A 26172-nucleotide genomic window follows, 5' to 3' on the forward strand; every position below is an offset into this window, starting at 1 on the left:
GCTTCAAAAGGCCAATTTCAAATTTCAGGGTTCAATTTTAAATTTTGTGCTTTTAAAAAATGCAACTGCAAAATGTTATTCCCCCCCTTTTCCCCCCTGCGCTTCAGCATATCAGATACTAACATTATCTGCTGCCACATCTCATTTCTGTTCTCTTCTGTTTTAAATACAAATAAGTTGCACCCACCCACCTACCCTAACGTGTCTTCTGCTCAGCTGAGCTATGCATGTGCAAGGTTTCTGTATTTCTGTTTCATGAGACTGGTGTTTCTTCATCTTTCATTTTACACTGAAGGGCTCACCATAGCTGTCTCAGCATAACAGAGATGTTTAAAAGCTCCTGCTGTTATGATGGCTGTTGTACGTTCTACCAAAAAAAATAGTTCCTGCGCGATGGCTCATGATGTAGTAACAAACGGGTTCATCACAAACCGTAGCAGTAGCTGAGCTGTGTTGGTGAGGGGGCTGAGATCTTTGCCAGATAATTGAGTGAGATCTAAGGAGGGGGTTAGGAAGAGGACTATCTCACCAGTAGGAAGCAGAAGGCGAGGAAAGGTCTTGAACACCAGAGAGGGGTTGGGCCACCTGATGAAAAGATGCCTGGCCTACTGTGTCCAGTTCTGGAAGCCATGCTTAGAGAACGATGCAGATAAAACTGGACAGGCTCAGAGCAAGTTAACAAAGATAATTCATGGCACAGGAAATGTGGTTGAGCCAAAGGTATGTGTCTAACATTGCACCATCTCTTTGTTGTTGTTGTTGAGTTGTTAAGTCGTGTCCAACTCTTCGTGATCCCATGGACCAGAGCATGCCAGGCCCTCCTGTCTTCCACTGCCTTCCAGAGTTTGGTCAAATTCATGTTGGTTGCTTCGGTGACCCTGTCCATCCATCTCATCCTCTGTCCTCCCCTTCTCCTCTTGCCTTCACACTTTCCCAACATCAGGGACTCTTCCAGGGAGTCTTCTCTTCTCATGAGATGACCAAAGTATTGGAGCCTCAGCTTCAGGATCTGTCCTTCCAGTGAGCACTCAGAGTTGATTTCCTTCAGAATGGATAGGTTTGTTCTCTTTGCAGTCCAGGGGACTCTCAAGAGTCTCCTCCAGCACCACAATTCAAAAGCATCAATTCTTCAGTGGTCAGCTTTCTTTATGGTCCAGCTCTCACATCCATACATCACTACTGGAAAAGCTTTGGCTATGCAGACCTTTGTTGGCAAGGTGATGTCTCTGCTTTTTAAGATGCTGTCTAGATTTGTCATCGCTTTCCTCCCAAGAAGCAGGCGTCTTTTAATTTCGTGCCTGCTGTCCCCATCTGCAGTGATCATGGAGCCCAGGAAAGTAAAATCTGTCACTGCCTCCATATCTTCCCCTTCTATTTGCCAGGAAGTGCTGGGACCAGTGGCCCAGATCTTAGTTTTTTTTTTTTTTTGATGTTGAGCTTCAGGCCATTTTTTGTGCTCGACTCTTTCACCCTCATTAAGAGGTTCTTTAGTTCTTCCTCACTTTCTGCCATCAGAGTGGTATCGTCTGCATATCTGAGGTTGTCAGTATTTCTTCCTGCAATCTTAATTCCAATTTGGGATTCCTCCAGTCCAGCCTTTCGCATGATGTATTCTGCATATAAGTTAAATAAGCAGGGAGACAATGTACAGCCTTGTCGTACTCCTTTCCCAATTTTGAATCAATCAGTTGTTTGTTAGCTTTTTTTTAGTTAGTTATCTCTTTGTTAGTTATCTGCAATTCATTACAGTGAGTTATGTAATTTAATTAATAGTGATGCGCGGTTTATTTGTTTGGTTTTCCAAATCCTAGAATTCTCCCTTCTAGATGCTTCGTCGCCAAGGATAGGCTGAGCACTATCCTCTTCAATTTGCCCTTCCTAAGGGGCCCCTCGGCTGCATCTCAGGCTCTCCTCAACCAGGAAGCCTTCCAGCCCAGCCACTCTGTGAGCATAATTTAGATCTGGTTCTGGCAGGTGGAACTCCAAGATTGAGGAATTCTGAGATCTGCAGTCCAAAAAACAAGTGGCACATGCCGATGCACTGATTAATCGCCAGAACTGCAGAACTGGAAGGGAATCTATGGATCATCAAGTCCAGCCCCCATCAAGGAAGCACAGTGGGGAATTGAACTGCCAACCCCCAGCTCCATAGAGACCTAAACCACTGAGCGATCCAGCAGGTCCTGTCACAAACATGATTCTGGCCAGTATGCAAGATTAACTTCTGCTTGGATAAAACTCAGCCTGCCTGTGCCTTATTTGCTGTCATGTGTCATAGGGGACTTTTCCAGCTAATAAGGGGTGGGGGGGGGAACTGCCTATTTATTGCGTGTCCCAGTTCTAGGGAAGGAACAAAGAGCCACACAACAGAAACCATCCGGTCTATTGAGAATGCTTCTTCATTGCTGAGTGAAGGAGTAGAAATGGTAGCAGCATCTTTAGTACTAAGTCAGATCCTCTGTCTTCACATGGACAGGCTAAAGAAGAAGCTTCACAGATACACGGATTCAGCCAGTGTGAAAGGACAGGCTGATGGATCACAAAGATGCAGTAAACCCATCCAGTGTTCAAAAGGCAACAGTGATGGGAGTTTTACATTTTGGTGCATTTTAAAGAAAAAAGACTTAGAAACATGCAATGAACGAAACATGCATACATACAAACAGACAGACACAAATCCCTCACTATCTCATGGGCAAAATGCTCACAGTGTCTCATTTACCACACAAAGATTTTTAAAAAACCAAGATTTATCCCAGTCTTAAAACTGGCACTAGGGTCCTTTTTTGCTAGCACTGCCATAAAATAGGCCTTCTGAGCTTGGATTGCATTGAGCTGAGTCAAAGAGGTGGCTGAATATCATATCCGACAGTTAGAGTTCTTTATTCTCTCCCCATGATTGTCAATGCATAAACAAACAAACAAACAAACAAACAGGCAGGCAGGCAGGCAGGCAGGCAGGCAGGCAGGCAGGCAGGCAGGCAGATAGATAGATAGATAGATAGATAGATAGATAGATAGATAGATAGATAGATAGATAGATAGATAGATAGATAGATAGATAGATAGATAGATAGATAGATAGATAGATAGATAGATAGATAGATAGATAGATAGATAGATAGATAGATAGATAAGGCATCCTTCAGTCTCGAGAGTCACGTGCTCTGAATAGAGGACTTGGAACAGCTTCTAGTGTGGCTGAGAAGGCCAATTCGAGAGTGACAATCCTTTTATGAATGAATGAATGAATGAATGAATGAATGAATGAATGAATGAAATAAGAAAGAAAGAAAGAAAGAAAGAAAGAAAGAAAGAAAGAAAGAAAGAAAGAAAGAAAGAAAGAAAGAAAGAAAGAAAGAAAGAAAGAAAGAAAGAAAGAAAAAATAATTTTAAAAATAAATGTTTTTTAAAGACATCAGTTATAGAATAAAGACCTGAATTTCAGTGTGGGTCTGGACTGTTGCTGTTATCACATGCTGTCAAGGTGCCTTCAGCTTATGGGAAACCTATGAATGAGTGATCTCCCGAATGTCCCGTCCTCAACAGCCCTGCTCAGCTCTTGCAGACTCAAGCCTGTGGCTTCCTTTAGGGACTCAATCCATCTTGTATTTGATCCTTCACTTTTCCTTCTGCCTTCTACTTTGCCCAACATTATTGTCTTTCGCACAGAATCCTGCCTTCTCATGATGCGCCCAAAGTAGGACAGCCTCCGTGTCGACATTTTTGCCTCCAGAGATCGTTTACGCTTGATTTGCTCTAGGACGCACTTGCTGGTCTTTGTGGCAGGCTATCTGCAAAGCTCTCCTGCAGCACCATATTTAAAATGAAATAATTTTTCCCTTTGAGCTTCCTTTACTGTCCAACTTTCACACCCCTACATAGTAATAAGGAATGCAATAGTTTTAGAAGAGGTAGCCGTGGTTGTCTGTGCTAGCATATGTCTGAGGGGGTGGATTTGTCCACGAAACTATAGCAATTAGTCTGGTGGCGCAACGTTTTCATATTCTTTGTTTTTTCTTTTGTTTTCGCCAGGAATACAATAGTGGGGATCAACTAGTGTTGACTCATTGGATCAGGTGCTGAACTGTGAGTCAATCAATACTTGCATAATTCTATTGATTCAGTAGGTGTACTTCTCTTGGGACTTTACACCATGTTGAGCCACTGGGCTCTTCCTAATATTTCATCATCCTCATCAAAGACCAGCAAATCAATTCTTATACAGTGGTGCCTCGCTTTACGATTGCCCTGCATTACGATGAAACCGCATTATGGCGATCTTTTTGCGATCGCAATTGTGATCACAAAACAATGGTCTGAATGGGTTTTTTTCGCTTTGCGATGATCAGTTCCCTGCTTTGGGAACCGATTCTTCGCAAAACGACGATTTTCCTCCAGCTGATCAGCGGTTTCAAAATGGCTGACGGGTAAATAAAATGGCTCCCCGCTGTTTTCTGGGACGGATTCCTCGCAAGACATCCACCGAAAATGGCCGCCCTATGGAGGATCTTCACTGGACGGTGAGTTTCCAGCCCATTGGAATGCATTGAAGGGGTTTCAATGCGTTTCAATGGGCTTTTTATTTTCGTATTACATTTTTGTTCTACAGCGATTTCGCTGGAACGAATTAACATCGTAATGCGAGGCACCACTGTACTCAGATTTACCATTCCCTTCTTCTGCAGGCATCCTGGGACTGTGTAGGTTTCCCAAATCTATGCAGTCAGATGCCTAAACCTCCAAGCCAGGTTTTTAGTCAGCCAAAGGATGTGCTAACTAAGGCTGACAGGGGTCGTAGACTAACATTATCTGGAAGGCCATAATTACCCACCCTAATTTAACCAGAAATAAGCAAAGTGATCTGTGCAAATATTCTGAATTCGTAGCAGTTATACTGGTTGCAAAATTCCATCTTTTGAGTCCAACTTTGGTTAGCTTCATTTGGAACCGAGTGTTGGTCTTGCTTGCTACTTCTTTTCCAACCTGGAGAAATGTGTATTTAAACAAGGCACACCCTTAAATTCCAAGGGGGTAATAATACATCCCAAAATTTATCACACTAGACTTCCAGCGAGACCGTGTAAAAGTTCCTCCACACTCACCTTAATTTCCATCGGTCGTGCATGCAAGGAAGAACATACGGGGAAGTGCTTGTCGGGGTAGAGCTGGAATGTCAAACAGATGGCGCACTGTCAGTGCTAAGTAGACAAGATGAGAAGGCAAATTAAGCCATCAGCATCGTAATTAACCATTTGTTGCTATGCAGACGCATCCGTAACATTTGGAGTTCTCCTGTTCCGGCAAAATGACAATGGAAGATTATTTTGAATACATTTTTCTAAATAGCTAATTAGGAAAAACAACTAAAAATAAGTGAATCGTAACAAGAAGTTCTTAAAAAATGCAAGTATCTTATTCCTCAGGTACCAGGACATTTTAGTCGCAGAGAATAATGTTTTCTTGCCGAGTCTAGGCAGAATTAAGCCTACACTTCAAGCTTTCTGAAGCACCGTCATCTGGAGAGTTTTAATTAGTGCCTCAGTCCCTTGCTACAAACAGGAACAGGTTTTTGACAGCCTCTCTCGTCCCCCAAAAACACAATTAGTAGTCTGGCTAATAAATGTCCCAACAAATCTAGTATTACATTTTGCCCTTGGGATACTTTTTCCCCCCTAGCCCGTGTAACATATGGATCCAAAATGTCCTGTGTTCTTTTTGACAAACCATGATGCTAAAAAACAGAATGCATGTGTGCCGGTATCAGAAGTTTGGTGCTGTTGAGACTCGGGGAGCACAGGAAGGAAAGCACATGGAATCCTTGGGGGAGTTCAGGAAAAACAGAAGGGCCCATGAAACTTAATATTGAACCCCAGTCCTAACCCTGAACCATTCCAGTGGCAACACTGAAATTCCAGTATGGTCAGAAAAGTGTTCTTCCTATTGAACGAGAGTTTAATTGCAGTGGGAAAAGGTAACCCCACTCAACCATCACAGATTCCTGTCTGTATAAACCTAAGAAAAGAACCCCAGTTATAGATAGATAGATAGATAGATAGATAGATAGATAGATAGATAGATAGATAGATAGATAGATAGATAGATAGATAGATAGATAGATAGATAGATAGATAGATAGATAGATAGATAGATAGATAGATAGATAGATAGACAGACAGACAGACAGACAGACAGACAGACAGACAGACAGACAGACAGACAGACAGAGAGACAGAGAGACAGATAGACAGATAGATAGATAGATAGATAGATAGATAGATAGATAGATAGATAGATAGATAGATAGATAGATAGATAGATAGATAGATAGATAGATAGATAAGAGAGAGAGAGAGAGAGAGAAACACACACACACACACACACACACACACACACACAGAGTATATATATATTTATATATTGGCATGAGCGTTCACATTGTTTATAACCGCATTGATTCATTTCTTTCTATTTAAGCTGTTATAACAGGCTACACTGCTCTTTAATTTTGTGTTGATTCCTTTGCTCTATTGTTCCTTGGAGCAATCAGCCCCTTTGTGGAAAAAATAACAAAAGGGGTATATCTGTAGAGCACAAGTGATGGGAGGAGGAAGCCTAGCCTGAAAAGCAGGGTTTAAAGAGAGAGTAAACTTTTTTTGCAATTCAAAGCAGGAAATGTCTCTCTTTCTAGCTCTCTTTCACCTACAAAGAGAGAGGGAGGGTCTCTCCTTCTAGCTGTCTTCTTCTGAGCAATGTATTCATGTTTTGCTAGTAGCAGCCACTACCAGCAAAAACAAGTGGCTTACTGATATCCCTTTAAAACAAAATTTAAGGTACAAGCACAATGGCCATGAAGTGGCCGCAGGGCCCAGAACCCCCAACCCCTTTGCAAAGGAAATAAATTAACAGCAATATATTCATACAAGCTAAAATGATAAGGAATGAAGCAATTCATCACCGGTACAATATAAAACAACCCTCTTGGCGAGGGGGAAATAAACTGCTTGCCGGGACAAATGAACCAATGTTAGCTTGTGTGTTGTGTGAATGGAAAGTCATGAAATGATCTTAAAAATGTCCAAATCGGTATAATCCTCTGTTCCTTTCTCACCAGCTGTGAGGCAAAGGACCTCACAATGGAGACCAGATGGTAGGCTTGTATCTCACTCTTTTCCTGTTTGAAAACCAGTGCCTGCCACTGGAGGATCTAATGTCTGTCAGGCAGTGAATCCACTCTATATTGTAGTCTGTTACAGGTACTTAACCCAATGCCCAAAATAGGTTCTGCACCTTGGCTGCAGTCTGAAACACCTGCCTCTTGTAGTAGTTGGGTTTTTTTTAATGCTATTTGTAGTTTTATTTTGTTTCATACTTTATACTTGAGACTGTCGTTTTACATTTTATCACTCCCTGTAAACCACCTGGATAGCCATGATTGCTGGATTTAGAATTCCCTCCGGGAATTCGTGCGGCCCCTACGCTGGGCATCTTCAAAACCCAATTAAAAACATGGTTATTCATTCAGGCCTTCCCTCCAGCCAATTCTTGATTTTCGTCTTCTTTTCCCCCCTATTTTTTAGTTTATTCTAGTTGTTTTGTATTAGCCATGTATTTGTTGTGTTTTATTGTTTAATTTTATATTGGAAGCCGCCTAGAGTGGTCCATCGGTCCAGATAGGCGGGGTATAAATCAATCAATCAATCAATCAATCAATCAATCAATCAATCAATCAATCAATCAATCAATCAATCAATCAATCAATCAATCAATCAAACAAACAAACAAACAAACAAACAAATAAATAAATAAATTTGGAAAAGTTTTCTTTTTGCACTGCAAATCCCACATCCCCCCCCCCAGAAGGTATGGCCAGTAGGAGCTGTCATCCAGAAAAATTGATTTTACTAATGTCAGATACATCACAAATAGATATATGGGTAGCTCTAGTAGATCAGCTGATCATTTAGCTCCCCTAGATTACTAAAAATCTTTTGGTGGATTGGGCTCTGGGTTTCTTCTAGGCCAGCAAAGGGATCAATGTTTCAATTGTATCCAGAGTTGCTTCCTTTGGTTTGATTCTTCCTAGATTATCATGAAGAATCTAACCACGCAAGAGGTGACGATATTTACATACAATGACTGGTTCTCAACGCAGTGGGGCGACAATCTTACGCTGGAGTGGGAGATGCCAGCAGTGATTAATGAGGAGCAGATGATGGAATACACAACATACACCATCCAGGTGAAAACCAGTGATGTTGGAGGTATGTGAACATTTTCAACCTTGTTCAATTTTTTATATATATAGTTTAGCATCAACAGAAATTAGGCCAGGATGTCTATCTAGATCAGTAGTTCCTCACCTTGGGTCCACAGATGTTCTTGGGCTGAAATGCCCAGGAGCCTTTACTACAAACTGTGCTTATCAAAATTTATGGGGGTTGTAGTCCAAGAACATTTGGAAACCCAAGGTTAAGAACCACCGGTCTAAAGCTATTAAGTGCTAACGTTGCTTCCAATTTATGGGAATGTTTTGAATTAACATTGGGTAAGTCCTTACATTTTCTTGCGTGACCTCTAGAGTGACTGATCTCGCAGACATACAAGAATGGGCAGGGAACAGGGACCCTGCTGGAGTAGGGTGAACACTTGTGCGATAGGATTTCCACTCTGTGTTCTCTCAGTAGGATGCTAGCCACAGACATTAGCTCTTCATTAATTAAACCCCTTTTCTGACAAATCTTCTTCCCTTAAATACTTTAATCTTCTTTGCTCAATCCGCATTCTCACTGAGGGTCAAGTTAAACATTACAACATGTATGTTTCTTATAAAGTTTTCCCTCCAGGCACACAGTTCCTGCAAACCTCAGTGCCTCAGCCACCAGACTTGCAAATGAAGCCCAGGTTTCCATCCCAGTGATAGCTAGCAAAACCTAGCTATTTTCCAACATGTGGAGTGAGACTTGTGCTAGGATATACATCTTTCACATTTTTAAGGGAACTCTGTTTTTGGTAAGATGTTACTGTATTCTCTAATGTGTTCATCCTTCAATCTGGCTAAATCCAGGTCTCTAATCTCACCCTCTTCTGAGGGACCTAATGGTAGCCAGTTTTTCAGCTAAATTGATAGAGCGGCCGCTGTCCCATCACTCAATTTGCTACAGTCAGATGGAATGGCTTCTGTTGGCTATGTGTTTATTTGTTAGATGGCTAGCTAGAACTATTTTCTACCTTTCTGCCGAGTGCAATTAATTGACAAGGTGCCTGATCATGTGTGTGGTTGCATAAGTACGGTGTGCTGCAGCATCAGAATTAGCCTCAATGAGCTAGAAGAAGCGACACAACGTGCAAGCAAACACCAACACCGTTCTGGCCAGTAGGCCCACATTCAGGTCGGTCCCACCGATGCAAGTTCAACTCACTGTAGTTTCTTTGTTTGGCTCAGGAATTACACCCGTCTCAGTCCAATAAGGTAGCTATACCAGTTGAAGAAAAGATACCTCTGAAGGGCAGCTGTTTGCTTAGCCAAGCCAGTGAAGAGGCTCCTGCCATCTTACCCTCCCTCTCCTGCCACTTGGCCTCTCCTTGTGAAGCAGCTGCCATGGTCTTGTTGGAAACGGGGGTCACGGAGTTCTGATTCTGTGCAATTTTACTTTGATGGCCGTGGCTGCATCCTAAGGAATCCTGGATTTTTTATTTATTTAACCAAATGAGGTGCTAAGAATGTTCTACTGGACATCTCTTGTGCATTCCCCTGAACTACAGCAGGAACTTTCGAGTACCTTCCCAAACTACAAAACTCAGGAATATTTGATATGGTGCCAGGGCAGTTAAAATTGCCATGGGTTAAAAGCGTTGTGTTGGGTTTGTACGGTGTCACCAATTGGATTCTGACCTATGATAACCCTAGGAGGTTTTCCAAGGAATGTGAGTTATTTAAGGGGTGGCTTTCCCAGTGCCAGTCCCCACATGAGTTTTCATGGCTGAGTGGAGATTTGAATCAAGGCCTCGTGAATCTCAATCCAACACTCTATCCACTACAGAGTTAAAGGAGTTCGACACCTCTTTATCTGGCAGCATAGAGTAGTGCAATGGTTATCACATTTTGGTCCCAGATGTTCTTGGGCTAAAACTCCCAGAAGCTTCAACACTAGCTTTGCTGCCTATGATTTCTGGGAATTGTAATCCAAGAACATCTAGGGCCCCAAGTGTGGCAACCATCGCAATACACTACGCTGGCTTTCACTGCCATACCCTCTTAGAATTAGAGAATATATCTACATTACGCCATCATAGCAGTTCCATTTCACCTTACCTACCATAACCGCGTCCTACAGAATGCTGGGTTATGTACATCAGCAAAGTACCATATTTTTCCATGTATAAGACTATACTTTTGTCTAAAATTTTTAGACTAAAAATTGAGGGTTGTCTTATACACGGGAGTAAGCTGAGGAGAGTACAAAAACAAGTGGAGGGGAAAGCAGAGATCAAATTGTTCCTGCAGGGCTTTGATCCCTGCTTCCCCCTCCACTTGTTAATCCTTAGCAAAAGGAAAGCAGGGATCAAAGTGCTGCAGGATCGCTTTGATCCCTGCTTTCCCCTCTGCTTGCTAAGTCCCATAGGGCTTAACAAAAGGAGGGGGAAAGGATCAAAGCAATCCCATGGCTGTTGAAGGGGGAAAGGGATCAAAATGATCATGCAGTTGCGGGATTGCTTTGATCCCTTTCCCCCTCCTTTTGCTAAGCCCCGCAGGGGTTAGCACAAAGGGAGAAAGCAGGGATCAAAGCAAACCTGCACCACTTTGATCCCTTTTCCCCTACACTTTCTAAGCCCCACTTAGATTTCTTAATTTTGGGTTAGAAAAGTTGGGGGTGTCTTATACATGTGGGTGTCTTATACACAGAAGAATACAGTACTTGGGATTCTGCACTATAATTCAGGGGAGTGAACTAGAGCTCTCTAGCAGAAAACTCCAAGCCTCCCACCAAAATTATAGATCCCAGCTTTCCATAGGATGGAGCCATGTCAGATAAAGAGGTATCTAACCCCTGTAACTGTGTCATGTAAACACCTCTATAGATAAAGTAGAAGGAACCCCCAACAGCCATCATCCAACTTCTTGCTTCTGCAAGAAACCCATTGGTACAGCATCCCTGACAGCTGGACTTCCAAACTCTGCGTAAAACAACCAAATAAAGAGAGTCCACCCCCAGCCCAGTCCCAAAGCAGCCCAACCCGCCCCTAACAGAGATCTTAATATGGAATCATTTTGCTAGGAATCATGGATTCTGGGCCAGATGAACTTTGATGGTTGAACCCACAGGGCATTCAGTTTATGAGCCTTTACAGCTGTTTTTTATAGTTCTCTGATGTTTTTGTGCTGTGGTGTTTGTTATTAAATTATAAACTGTTTGGATGAAATATTACGTGTTTCTCCCACCCACCCGTGCGGTGTATGCTTTTCATTTACATAAGCTGCTCTGGGGACATAGTTTGGAGACTAGCTAGAAATCAAATCAGCGCATAGATAGATACATTAATTCTTGCCTGCTATGGTTTGGGCTCCAGATTTTACAATTTACAGCTTAAGCCCAGCTGTGGATAATTGATGGATGAGCTAGGAAACAAATCTTTCATTATATATGTAGGGCCACCCAGGATAGTCCCAAAACCCGTGGTGGGAGAGGTTTCTGTGGAGGCATGGCCATATGGAAAATAAATGTTTCATTGTCCCATACTGGTGTTCTGTTATAAGGCTGCCTTTTCTTCGGGGTTTCCTATATCCATCAGTAGAAGGGAACAGTCAACAATGATGCCGTGATGCTGAATTAAACCCTTACCTTCTTTATCCTCTCACCTTCCTGTTGCAATGGAACTCCAGGCATTCCTTTCGAACTCTACCCAGCCACAAGGACCAGGGATCATTGCATTAAAAAGACCAGCTAAAAACACCCATCAATCACAGTGACAGATAATCTCTCCCCCTTATCACAACAAAAACACGCTGATCACCTTATCTCCTGAAAAGAACAAAAGCTGTTCCCACAGCTATCAGTACTCAACTATCCAACAAACAGCAACAGAGCATGGACAGAGTTCCTACTCCAGTCCTCTGAAGATGCCGGCCACAGAGACTGGCAAAACGCCAGGAAGAATAACCTTCAGAACACGGCCAAAGAGCCCAAAAAACCCACAACAACCATCAGATCCAGGCTGTGAAAGCCTTCAAGAATACAAACCCTTTCCTTCTTTATATATTATGTTTCCTTCCTGTCGCAATGAAACTCCAGGCATTCCTCTCTTCCTCTTTCTCCTCCTCTACAATCCCTGAGCTTGCTTGGCTTCAGCAGGATTCGTCATAGTCCTTTACACAATGTTTTTGGGTTGTTTGGGAGCAGCCCTGGACATTTCCCGTATTTTGCCATTCCCATGACATGTGTATACGATTCGAGGTATATTCCAAACAGAGACTGGACACGTTCCTTAGTTTGGACTGCAGCTTGTTGTTTTAAATGTCTTTGATGGAATGTTAATGGCGCTTGTATTTTGTTTCCTCCTTTCCTGGCATGTAGGCTTGCTTCAGGGACGTAGCTTGGAAACCAAGCAGAAAGGCATCCCGGAAAAGAATCCCAGAATTCCCAAGCCAGCTTGGCTACTGGCTCGAATCATACCTCCCTGTCATGGAAATGGAAGGAACATCATAGGGTTGTGCTGACGTGGCCCTCCCGACTTTTCTAAAGTCTTACGACCCTTCCCTTTGGGGGAAAAAAAATCAAATCTGAAAAATGAAAATCCAAATGACGAACGTGTGAATTAGGTTTTTCTTTGAGTCCAGTGATTATTATCAGAACATGACTCTCTCGCTCGCTCGCTCTCGCTCTCGCTCTTTCTCTCTCTCTATGTGTGTGTGTGTGTGTGTGTGAGAGAGAGAAAAGGCCGAAGGAAAGAGCAGAACTAGAGATGTCAACATCAGCAAATACGTCACCTTCATTTTTCCCAGGAAATGAAGGGTGATGGGTTTTAAAGATGGGGAGCTCTATCTTGTTATGAACTCAGACAGCCAGTGAGGGAGGGCAGGGAAAACAAATTAAGGAATGAATGAGGTGAGCTTGTTTTTGATCAGATTATACTGCAGTCAGTGTAACCATACATCTGACAGAGATGCTTGCAAGCTTTGAACGAGCTAAAATGCTGCTTCTCCCTTTTGCATGGATTCTGTTGCAACTGCTGCCCTCATTATTATTTATTAATTATAAAGCATGGATGGGGAAGATCTGAGGTGCTGGAAGGCAATTTTCAGCCCCTAGTATTTGCTGTGGGCCACTTAGCACCCCACCCCACCCCACAAAAAACTAGAAGAGGGCCAGAAGTGTATTTCTGGTTCTTTAAAACCACTTTTGTGGGAACATTTGTGCCAAAACAATGCACAGAGCAGATTTTGATGTAGGGTCTCTGTTTTTCTATGTATCTGGGGGCAGAATCTTTCCTGGGTGACTTCAGCGATCCATGCGGATCCCTGGAAACCACGCAGAAGCTATTATAAAACTTTATATCAGCCCGTAAGAGATCGATTATTATTGATCATCAAATGATACCCTAGGCAGTTAACAATGTTTTATTGATAACAGTACAGTAAACAAGAAGAAGGCTGACTGCTGAAGAATTGATGCTTTTGAATTGTGGTGCTGGAGGAGACTCTTGAGAGTCCCCTGGACTGCAAGGAGAACAAACCTATCCATTCTGAAGGAAATCAACCCTGAGTGCTCACTGGAAGGACAGATCCTGAAGCTGAGGCTCCAGTACTTTGGCCATCTCATGAGAAGAGAAGACTCCCTGGAAAAGACCCTGATGTTAGGAAAGTGTGAAGGCAAGAGAAGGGGATGATGGATGACGAGATGGTTGGACAGTGTCACCGAAGCGACCAACATGAATTTGACCCAACTATAGGAGGCAGTGGAAGACAGGAGGGCCTGGTGTGCTCTGGTCCATGGGGTCACGAAGAGTCGGACACGACTAAACGACTAAACAACAGTAAACAACAATTAACATGGTGGTAGGAGAGACAGAAAGTATGTTGGAAGGGTACGGTTTTTAGAACAGGGGTGGATTTTTGTAGCCCCTTGTTCTCCTAGACTCCCCCAAGGAAGGTGGGGGAACCCTATTACTGTTCTGGGAAGCCTCCAGGTGCTGCAGTTCGATTTTCAGCACCATGTTACACCATTTTCAGAACAGGAAATGGATTTCATTTGGCCTCTGGTTTTGTTTTCTTCTTGATTTTTTCTTTGTTTGATGGATTTTCCATTTGCATGGCCCAGAAGGACACGGAGGACAGAAAATGGGTCCCCGGACCCCTCAAGCTTGCCCTCTCCTGTATTAATGCGCTTCCTCAGCTCTCCAATGTTCCTGTTGGCTTAAAGGGTCAGGAATGAGCCCTGAAGCAATGCCACCACCCTAACCCTTACCCTGATTCCCAATGTGCATTAGAGCTCAAATGTGGTTTGTCAGGGCCATGGCTGAAATCTCAGAGGATGGCAGTGTTCCTGTAGTTCTCCAGGCAAGGAGAGACATCTCAAGCACAGGAGGAAGAGGAGGAGACGGTTTGATTTTTATTGCAACCTTTTTTTGAATGTTTGTCCATTACAATGTTTGTTGCTCCAAAACAGTGCAATGAACCAAAGTGCATGAACCCACTGGGGTCAAGCCCTCGCAGCAGTGAGACAAAACCTGAGGGTTAGCAGTAAAGAGAAGATGCTATGTTCTGACCCTTGCCTCTTTGACTTCACAAAGACCCATCACCTCTACTCAGGCTTTGCCTTAAAAACCTCAGGGATGGGGAGACCTTCTGAGCTTGCAATCCCATTCAGAGGTCTAAGATAGTTTTTCAAAAATAAGATATTTGAGGGAGATCAGACAACTGTTACTCCCGGAGCTTGAGGTCTTAGCTAATTTTATGAAGCCAAGTCTTGAGCAATAATAAGAAGTGGAGTTTCTTGGAGGAAAGGGCAACAGGTTTAGTCAGGTAAAACTTGGGTGCCCAGCAGGGTGGGGGACCCCGAGATCCAACAGGGTTCAAGTTTTTCTAGGGTTCAACAAAAAAAAAAAGAACAAAAGTATGCAGCAATTGATTGGTCCTTGAGAAATATATGCATTGGTTACGATTTCTCCCTGTGACGTGGTGGCGCTGCGGGCTAAACCGCAGAAGCCTGTGCTGCAGGGTCAGAAGACCAGCAGTCATAAGATCGAATCCACGTGATGGAGTGAGCGCCCGTCACTTGTCCCAACTCCCGCCAACCTAGCGGTTCGAAAGCATGCAAATGCGAGTAGATAAATAAGGACCACCTCGGTGGGAAGGTAACAGCGTTCCGTGTCTAAGTTGCACTGGCCATGTGACCACGGGAAGATTGTCTTCGGACAAAACGCTGGCTCTATGGCTTGGAAACGGGGATGAGCACCGCCCCCTAGAGTCGAACACGACTGGACAAAATTGTCAAGGGGAACCTTTACCTTTACCTTACGATTTCTCACATTTCAGCAAAGGAGTTACCCATGCTCAGAGCAGCTTATCTCGAAGGAATGTTGAGTTTTGCTTCCTTGGAAGACAATTGGATTCTCTATTGCAGTTTCTTCCTCCTTACAGGATGAGTGGACACAGCCCTTTCAAGTAGAGAACGCCTTCAGAACAAGGATTCACCTTGGACTGCCTTTGAAACGGAGAACTCTCCCCTGCCGGTTCTGTCACCTTTGACAATCCCCCTCCCATGAATTACGCCATGATATAGATCAAAATTGCAACAGTGGAGATGGCATCTCTTTATGCATGGAGGCTGGCTTTATTTATTCTTCTTTCCCTTTCCAGAGGCAGGCTCGTTTCAGTCATTCGAGAAGCCGGGCAGGGCGAGGTGGGCCAACGTGTACACTCGCTTCTCCTGGTTCTCCTCGTTCTTTTTCTCTTCCCCGGCTAATTGGTCCCGCAGTGAATGCCGCAGCATGAGGTCTTCGTAGGCCTCTCTCTCCCTCTTGGAGGATTTTTTTCCTTTCTTTCCAAGACATGGTTAGGTCTTTACCTTTCAAGGTCTTTGACTGAATAAGGAGCCTGTCTTGCTGAAAGAAGAAAGAGGGTTTATTTGGGTTTGTTCATCACCCGCAGCAAACCCCAGGCTCATGACAGGCCCTGCCAGGCAAACTCCCCCGACTCTGCTTCCTCCTTCAGTTTTCTGGAAGGGATAAATGAACAGTTAAAGCCCAATTTCATATAATCCGTTTCCATCTGAATGGGGTCTTGACTCCACTCTGCATATATCCTTATGCACAAAGTGATGTGTTCCTTTCTGTTCTATACACTGGTACCCATATTCTCTCTCTCTCTTTCACACACATATACACAGAGATGTCCCCCTATAACACAAAATTTGTCTTCACGTCCCTGTGAGGTTGATTTTTCATATGGAGAAAAAGCCTTATTGACACATGGAATCTTTTTTTTCTGGTTTCATCTGCAGGTCTGTCCCAGCATTCAGACTGAACTAGCATTTCAGGGCACAGAAACCAGCACAGACAGGGTGGTTCTAATGCCTTGCATAAGGCCAGAAGTGTCCCCGAACATCCATTATTCCCCCCAAAAAACATAGAAGCCCTGCCACCAGCCAGGAAAAAAAAAGAGATCCAGATGTTCAGTACACAAATTATCTGGAAGGGGGACGGCTGTCCCCCTCCTTCCAAATGGCAACTCTTGTTTTCAGAAAGGTGCATGGTGGCCATAAAGTGGCCAGAATTGCAGGGAGAGCCAGAGGTTTATGGGTTACATTAATGGTGTGCCCCACTAGTAATCTTAGCCCAGCATTGGCCTTACAGGGTAGCCATGTAGCCTCCTTTTACACAGGAAAGCATCCTATCTGCAGATAATAACATAAAATAACATAGACACAGTCAAAAATGCAGTTTTGAGGTCTGTGCAGGAACACACACCCCCATTCCCTTTGAGGTCCTGTGGGACAGAAAATTGGTCCCTGGGCCAGCCTGAGTTGTCTGTCCTTGCACTAGCAGAAGGGCTGCCCAAGCACAAAAGGTCTATAAGATCAGAAAGACAAGTCCTTGGAATTAGCATTTGAAAAACCGACTGAACAGGGATGTAAGCCAGCTGATCACAGTCTTTGTCCAGTGAAATGTATTTATTTCTATTTACGGTAAAGTCCACTTGGACTAAACAATCACATTCACTTATTGTCAAATAGGTTATATTTAAATCATCATAAATTATAATTAGCTCTAAGTTTCTATCCCTAGCTGTAAATTAACATGTGCCAATATTTATCCTAAGCTGTTGTGTCCTTGGCTGGGACATCCTACCTGGCAAGTAAGTATGAGAAGCCTTCCAGAGTGACTTTAATAAAGCACTATTTTTTTCTCCTCCACAAAGCAGGCATCAAGGTCTGACGTGGTCTCAGACATTTCCTGATACACCTCCTGCCCCCTTTTGACAAATCGCTTGATGCTCTGTTCTCTTGCTCTCTCTCTCTCTCTTTCTGCAGGGGCCGGAACAGATGCAAATGTGTCCATGATCATCTTTGGAGAGTACGGAGACACTGGGACTTTAGCTCTGAAGGAATCCAACAGGTCCAATAAGTTTGAAAGGGACCGGTTGGATGTGTTCTATTTTGACGACGTGCTCAGCCTCGGGGATCTCTGTAAAGTTCGCATCTGGCATGACAACAAAGGTAACAAGATGGACATGATTCATTCTTAGAGCAGTGGGTCTCCAAGTGTTCTTGGACTACAACTCCCAGAAATCCTAGTGAGTACAGCTAGTGGTGAAGGCTTCTGGGAGTTTTAGCTTTAGAACATCTTGGAACCAAAGGTTGGGAGTCATCGGCTTAAAGAAAGGCTGGCCAAAAGGGGCCCTCCAGATATTGAGCTGTATCTCCCCCCCCACCCCATTCCTCACCAATGGCATTGCTGGGTGGGGCTGATAGAAGTTGTTGTCCAGCCTCTGAAGGGAGGGACTTTCTCCGCCTCTGTCCTGATGTTAAAAATATCAAGACCATTTTCTTAAAACAAAAAAAGAAGATCTGTCCTCAAACACGTCAGTTTTAAGACAGGGCAGTGCCAGGGGAGGCTGCTCCCCTTTCATGGGAAAAGAGAAACCGCTGCCGGTTTTAGTCTGAATGTTAAATGGGAGCGACCCAAGTTGCTGGAGCAGTTTTGGAGATAAGCTTCAGCACCTTGGCTAGTTTGTGTAAAGTTCAGACAAAACTCTGGAGTGGATTCTCTGTCCCACAGAGACTGGAGCCACCAATTTCCTTTGGGCAGCATTGGGGGTGGGGGTGGGGGAGAGGATAGTGGAGGTGGCACAGTTTGGGCCAAAGGCTCTGCAGGGCCAGGATGAGCTTTGTTTTATGTGCTTGTTTCTGAAAGGGAAACAGCAGTATATTTCACATTAATACATTGATATCCTCTCTCGCTCTCTCTCTCTGTGTGTGTGTGTGTGTGTGTGTGTGTGTGTGTGTGTGTGTGTGAGAGAGAGAGAGAGAGAGAGAGAGAGAGAGAGAGAGAGAGAGTTCAGTCGTATTGTAGCTGTAGCTCAGTGACAGAGGCAAGAGACTTGTCTAAAGGTGGGCATGTGCCACCATTTACCACTTCTTAAAAGCGGGGGCGGGGACCCTAACAGGGAAACCCAGTAACAAACCAACCTAAGGAATGAAGGTTTCCTAAAACCGGCGTGATGCTGTGGCAACTGACCAACAAGCCCTGGCTTACACGAGGTTGGGGCCATTGAATTTGCTTTAATTTGTGAGCCTGTTTAAAGAGTGAGCAGTCATTTGGAAGTAGCTATATTTGGGCTGCCTACCCCAGCCATGGACCATAAAGAAGGCTGACCACCGAAGAATTGATGCTTTTGAATTGTGGTGCTGGAGGAGGCTCTTGAGAATCCCCTGGACTGCAAGGAGAACAAACCTATCCGTTCTGAAGGAAATCAACCCTGAGTGCTCCCTGGAAGGACAGATCCTGAAGCTGAGGCTCCAATACTTTGGCCATCTCATGAGAAGAGAAGACTCCCTGGAAAAGACCCTGATGTTGGGAAAGTGTGAAGGCAAGAGGAGAAGGGGACGACAGAGGATGAGGTGGATGGACAGGGTCATCGAAGTGACCAACATGAATCTGACCCAACTCCGGGAGGCAGTGGAAGACAGGAGGGCCTGGCGTGCTCTGGTCCATGGGGTCATGAAGAGTCAGACATGACTAAATGACTAAGCAACAACCCCAGCCATGTTAGGAAGGTCTTGATCACCCTCTCTCACTGATGCTCAGACAGGTACTCATGTATAACAGGGTGGCTGCCTCTTGTGATTCTGTAGAGCCTGCCCATGTTCAGCTGGAATTCTCCACCTCAGGCGCTCTGTGACTCATCATCTTTTCAATGAGTATCATTCTAGAAGAGCAACCATTTGCCATGTACTTCCTTTGTCATTTTTTTAAAAAGTACAATACATATAAAACCAAATATAACGATCAACATTTACCCAAAATAAAACTTAGTGCACCCAGTGTGGGCAGAAAGCAGAAATAATAAATAAGCAAATATTTGTATTCCCGGGTAATGAATAAGAAAAAAAAAAGCCATTTGAAGCCAGCCCCTTCAAGGAGGCACAGTGGGGGAAATGAACTCCCAACCTCTGACACCAGAGACCTTAACCACTAAGCTATCCAGACTATGCAGGAGTCTTCATTGGGCTGGACATTACAGAATCGAGGTGGGGGTGGGGAGGTCGCAGATGGAACAGAAAGATCCTCAAAATCATTATGCAAGGATTTACAGCTGTACCCTGGGCCATCAGCTTCACTGCTCTCAGGATCTGGTTCTACGTCGATGTATTTCTGGGACCCCAGAAAAACTAACCTCTAGGTCTTCGTCGTGTGCCCGGTTGGTGAACAAGATAAACAGCCTGAACTTACAAGGACGAACAATGGAAGAATCTGTTCCTTTCTAACCCATGTCGCATTTTTAAGCCAAAATTCCATTCTACCTCCAAAGCAACATTAAACTAGTTTTTTAAAAAAAACCTGTAATATTGAAAGATGTATTAAAAAAAAACAAGCTTTAATGCACATGGAAAAAATAGGGCACCGGCAATACAGAAATGCCACTGCAGAGTCAACCGGTGGCTCGCAGAGCCCATGTGGCTTTCTTTCCAAGCAGAGAATCTGCTGCCTTCCGCTTCTATTCCTGCACCAGCTGCTGCCGGTCTGATAACACGTTTGAGGCGGAGATGTCTGGCTCCCCTCCAGTTGTGGGCCCGTCATCCCCCACCCACCCACCCTCTGCTCCTTCTGCAGCATCTATCCATTCTTCCACGCACCACACTGATGAAATGTAGCAAACACACACACACACCCGTCCCTTCTGCCTTTGCCTTCAAATCCAGGTTGTTCAAAGGCTCTCTGAGAGAAAAGGGGCTCCCTTACAGGAGAGGCATGCACACACGTGCGCGCACATCCCTCTTGGTCGATGCCTTCCTTGCAGCATAATGGTTAATTCCTTAACAATGAGATTCCAGGCTTAGCTGAGTACAGACGGAAAGAGCAGAGAGCTTTTTCTCTCTCCCCCCCCCGCCCCCTTTGCTGTTGTGTTAGGTGATGAAAAATGGCAGGTTTGTAATCTCAACAGCTGGGTCACCTTTCCTTGTGGCTGGTGAGGCCGAAATATGGAGTATAGCTGAACAAGACCGGACACGGGCGCCTTGTCTTTCCTTCCAAAAAATGCCTTCTCCCCTTTCGGCTTCTTCGTCCTCTCCTCCAGGAGAGTCTGCTCCGGTCGGGAGCAGTTCTTCTGCATGCTCCAAAAATGATGAGGGCATGCCTCACACGTGAGATGCTGGCATTCTGGGGTCTCAGGTATATCATGGGGGTTTCACATCACCTGCTGACCTGCTTCTGTTCACCTGGCATGCCAAGGCTTTAGAAGCGAGAAAACTGCCTTACTGGGAAGTGAGACCAGGGATCCACCTTCCTCATTCTTGTCTACCAGAGGTGGGTGGGATGCAAATCGTGGTCTTCAGCACTCTCATCCCTCCCCACCCCAATACCTTTGTAAATCCCTTTTTGACTTCAAGGGTTGTACTGGTGCTCACCTGCTAAGGTAAAGGTAAAGGTTCCCCTTGACATTTAGACCAGTTGTGTCCGACTCTAGGGGGCGGTGCTCATCCCCGTTTCCAAGCCAGCGTTTTGTCTGAATACAGTTTCCATGGTCATGTGGCCAGCGCGGCTATACACGGAATGCTGTTTACCTTCTCACCGAGGTGGTACCTATTTATCTACTCACATTTGCATGCTTTCAAACTGCTAGGTTGGTGAGGAGCTGGGACAAAGTGACGGGAGCTCACTCCATCGCATGGATTCGATCTTACGACTGCTGGTCTTCTGACCTTGCAGCACACAAAGGCTTCTGCGGTTTAGCCCGCAGCGCCACCACGTCCTGCTAGGCCCAGGCTATCTCAAGGACCGCATCTCTATTTAGGAGCCTGCCTGAGTGTTAAGATCATCAGGAGAGGACTTTATTAACATCTCACCACCTTCACAGGTGCGCTTGGTGGGGACAGAGGAAAGGGCCTTCTCTATGGCTGCTCCCAGACTCTGGAACTCCCTCCCACTGGAAGCCAGGCTGGCCTCTTCTTTAATGTCCTTCCTCAAGCAGGCAAAAATCCTTCTCTTCAGGCAAGCTTTCCCTCTGAGACTGGCTGCCTGAGTGGGGTTTTAAATGGATTGTTATACCTTACTTCTTTGAATGTGTTTTGATGTTGCTTTTTTGATATGTTATTTGTTTGATTCTTTTTGTATTTTTATAGTGACCATTGTTAGGTTTAAATACTGTCTTTTAACAATGTAAGCTGTCTTGTGTCCTTTTAAAAGAGAAAGGTGGATTAAAATATTTCAAATAAATAAATAAATAAAATTCTTTGCATTTCATTTGAATGCCACCTTTTCCACAGTTCAGAATATTCTTTCTCCCACTGCATAAATATGGAGTTGTGCATATTTGTATATTCATTAGTTCAAATGATTTTTTTAAAAAAAATACTGAATACTGCATTGATTTTATTTGGTTCATTATTCTGCTATTGTAATGGTTCTTTTCTTTAAGTTGTTTTTAATTGGCTTTCCATTTGTTTTTAGTTGTGTTTCCAAGCCCACTTGATTCTTTTAGTGGAAACACAAGGTAGAATTTAAACTGAACTAAATTAAACTGAATTAAACTAAATTAAATAAATATCATGCCTTCTTTCATTGAGCTTAAGGTACGATAATGGCTCTTTTTCTCTCCTTCAATCTTCATAGTGGCCCTGTGAGATAGCTCAGGTTGAGAAAGTGTTGCAAGCTAAAATCAGCCAGCGAATTTCTTGGGCCAGCAGGGATTCGAACCTGGATCTCCCAATTTTCCAACTCTGACACTATCCTGGCTTCTTAAGTTTCAAGCCCTTCTGTGTGTAGCAATGTTGCCGTTTTATTTCCTTCATCAATGAGTTGCTTTTCTTTCCTACAGGAATTGCACCCGGCTGGCACCTCGAATACATTGATGTGGAAGATTCCATCCTGGATAAGATGTTCCGCTTCCAGTGCGACCGCTGGCTGGCGAAGGATGAAGATGATGGACAGCTCATACGGGAACTCGCTTGTGCCAACAATGACATCCTTGAACTGAAGGAGCGTACCTGTAGGTTTGACAAAATAAGGGCTGGGGGGAAGGCTAATTTAGGGAGCACCTGGAAATCAGTGTCTCTGAAGCGACCAACATGAATTTGACCAAACTCTGGGAGGCAGTGGAAAAGAGGAGGGCCTGGCGTGCTGTGGTCCATGGGGTCATGAAGAGTCGGACATGACTTAACGACTAAACAACATCAAGAGATCCTTTCCCGGTCTGTGTCCTCACTGGAACTTTTTTGTTTCAGCCACAGGGCCTCTGCCTCTGGGGGCTGGGCTGGCGTGATTCCCTGGCAGACAGAAGGGCTGCATCGCTCCCATGAAATCAAAACTTTCTGGGGCAAATCTGGCATATGCAGTGCCTCCTCCTGAAGCAAACCTCTGAAAGGGAAAGCCCCTGCCTGCAAAACTGTAGAGTTGTCCAGAGAGTTGTAAGCCGCCCAGAGACCTTTGGGTAGAGTGGGTGGCATATAAGTTGAATGAATGAATGAATGAATGAATGAATGAATGAATGAATGAATGAATGAATGAATGAATGAATGAATAAATAAATAAATAAATAAATAAATAAATAAATAAAAAATTCTGTGGTGGGAGGAAACCTTTGTAGAAGCCTTGGGTGACAAAGACCCACATCTCAATGGCTGCCAAAAAGGAGAGGGGGAGTAGAAAAAGGCAGCAAAAACAGCCTCATTCAAGTTAGTGTAAGGAATGAGTCAAATCTTTGTCCACTAAGTGTTAAATATAAGATAAAGTTAAGGTATTGGTTCAGGTATAAAAACAAACACACTCACCTTGGCCCATAAAAATAGAGAAGCCGGAGTCTGCAGGTAGGTAACCATTTTATTAATTATAGAATCATGGAATCATTGAGTTGGAAGGGGCCTATAAGGCCCTCAAGTCCAACCCCATGCTCAGTACAGGAATCCAAAGCAAAGCAAATCTTTCAATGCCTCCAGTGTTGGAACACTCACCACCTCTTGAGATAATGGGTTCCCTTGTCGTACTGCTCTAACAAGAAGTTTGTAACATAATTATGTGCTATCAAACCAATTCTGGCTTCTAGCATCCTTCCCAGGGTTTTCTTGGTGTAAAGTACCCTGAAATGGCTTATTGTTTCTCCTTTGAGAGACAGTTTGGGACTGTGCAGCTCGCCCCAAACTGTGGAAGTGGTAGAACACATAATCCCCTTGGCCAGAGGTGCACCAGATGATCTTAGCTGGCCTGTCTCCCAAGAGGTACAGTCACTCCAGCCCGTAGAGCCATACCGGCTTAGTAGCTTTATCAAACCCAATTCAAATTTGAAAAAAGCATGCAAGCTTTACAGTTATTCAGAATCTTTGTCAGGCTGGATGGTAAGCTAGAGAGTGTGCCTGAAAGCTTGCACGCTTTTGGATCCATGTTAGTTGGTCCCAAACAAAGTATTTCCTGCCTACGTCCTTCTTACCTACCATGAAAAAAATACAGATCAGGAAGTCAGATAGAGTGGTAGCTCGACTTACAAAATTAATCCATATTGAAATGGCATTCATACGTCGAAAAATTCATAAGTCGAGGCAAAATATCCCATAGGAATGCATTGAAAACCATTTAATCCATCCTGGTTGTTTTTTGTTCGTATGTCGAGGTGCTGTTCGCAAGTAGAGGCATTAGTTCCCATAGGAACTAATGCAAAGCCGGTTAATCTGTACTCTACTCTAGAATATTTTTATTTTTTTCTTCTTTTGACCTAAGATGAACTTAGGTCAAAAAAAGGGCCGGAAAGCTTTTTTCTGTTTGTAAGTCAAAACTCTGTTCGCAAGTCGAAGCAACATTGTGCAAATTGAGCCGTTCGTAACTCGAAATGTTTGTAAGTGGAGACATTCATATGTTGAGGTACCACTGTACTTCTCAGGGTTAAAAAAAAGTCAGAATACATAGTAACTTGGTTTGAGCATCCCAGTAAACCAGGTCCCATAGGGATCCTCTTTTGCTATTTCGGAGCAATGAGCTAGGAATTGCTGCCCGGTGGGTGATTGATTCCTTGCCCCGTTAACCTGCTTCAATGTTTGTCTTCCTCTAACTCGAAGCTTATGAGATCCTCACCATCACCAGTGACAGAGAGGATGCAGAAACAAAAGAAAACGTCTTCGTTATTTTCGAAGGGAAGAGGGGACGTTCCAAAGAGTTTCTGCTCGAGAACTCTTCCAAGAAAAGAAGGTTCCTGAGGTAGGTGCAAGAGCAATATTGGACCGAAGCTATAACCCTTATTCAGTAAATCTCTTTGGTCAAATATGGGCAAACCCCCCCTCCACACACACATATACTCAGTCATTCCTGAAGCATTCCAGAAGCATCTTTCCCGACCAAAAAAAAAGAGAGCCAACCTGCATGTAAAGACTGCTATTCTCCTACGACTAGCAGCACCAAGATAGCAATCTTAGTGGGGAAGTGATTATATCCCAGGAAGCATTACCCATTTTTCCTTTTCCCTCCCAGCTGTTTTGATGCTGCCAAGATGACTGTTTCACTGTGGCTAGTATTTGCCGAGATGCAAGCATGGATACCTTTTAAAAAGCAAACGCAAGAGTAGGCAGTACCTTTATAGACTACTAAAAAAAAATCATCATACCATACACAAGCTTCCTTGGCTCAAGGCCACTTGGTCAGGTTTGTACCAGTGTGAAGAACTTAAAAGTCCAAAAGTTTATGGCAAATGGATTTTGCCAGGGAAGTTCCATGCAAGATGTCAAGTCCAAAAGTTTTTGGCAAGATGGGATTTGCCAGGCCCATCTTTCTTAGATGTAAGTCAGGAAAGATGCTGGCAGCATTTGAACCGTTATTTCAAAGTTACAGCGGAGGCAGCAAAAACAGAATTCCTTAAAACTTTCATGTTGGGCATATGCAAACTTGTGTGGGCTCCGTTAGTGAATTAAGTAACGAATTTTGTAAGCACTCAAGACACAGTGTCACAGTAATCCACCTGGTGATCACATGAGGTTATTGCTATGTGCTGTGGAACAGTTTCTGATTTAAATGCAGTCTGCTGAATTAGCAGCCTTGAAAGGTACTGACATTTAAAAAAAATTGCTCCAACCTTGTGAAGGAAAGGCCATGGCTTCATTTACTGGGTCGATCCATCTCACATTTGGTCTCCCAAGCCTATAAGATAGGCCACTATAATTGCCTGCATGTTGAGGGACGGGAGAATTGAGAGACTTGGGTGTTTCTAAAGCCACCATGAATTTTCTTTCCCATTTCTATTAAGTAAAGCCCGGGAATGCTTTTTGAAAACGGATGTTCTTCAGCTGCATCTGGAATAAAACAAATCAGTTTACAGAGAGAGATATCGGTCCTTTATTAGTTTTTTAACATTCCACTGATTAACTCACTGAAAGGTTATTAAATATATCCTTTTGTGCCAGATAATTTGCCAGTTCAATCAAGGGTATTTTTTATTTTATTTTATTTTAAAAGCCTGCATTTTACAAGTTTGTA

At 43.8% G+C, this 26172-nt stretch overlaps 1 protein-coding gene across 1 annotated transcript in view; it reads left to right on the forward strand.

Moving 5' to 3' along the window:
- LOXHD1 (lipoxygenase homology PLAT domains 1) overlaps positions 1-26172 on the forward strand; it is a 215944-nt gene that overhangs the window by 187198 nt on the left and 2574 nt on the right. The window contains exons 36-39 of the mRNA XM_072992974.2: positions 8087-8264; positions 17532-17717; positions 22538-22708; positions 24765-24903. Coding sequence (XP_072849075.2) covers positions 8087-8264; positions 17532-17717; positions 22538-22708; positions 24765-24903 — 674 coding nt within the window. The remainder of the gene's footprint in view (positions 1-8086; positions 8265-17531; positions 17718-22537; positions 22709-24764; positions 24904-26172) is intronic.

Source organism: Pogona vitticeps, chromosome 2 (genome assembly GCF_051106095.1).
Source record: "Pogona vitticeps strain Pit_001003342236 chromosome 2, PviZW2.1, whole genome shotgun sequence".
In the NCBI taxonomy this organism is placed as follows: Eukaryota; Metazoa; Chordata; class Lepidosauria; order Squamata; family Agamidae; genus Pogona; species Pogona vitticeps.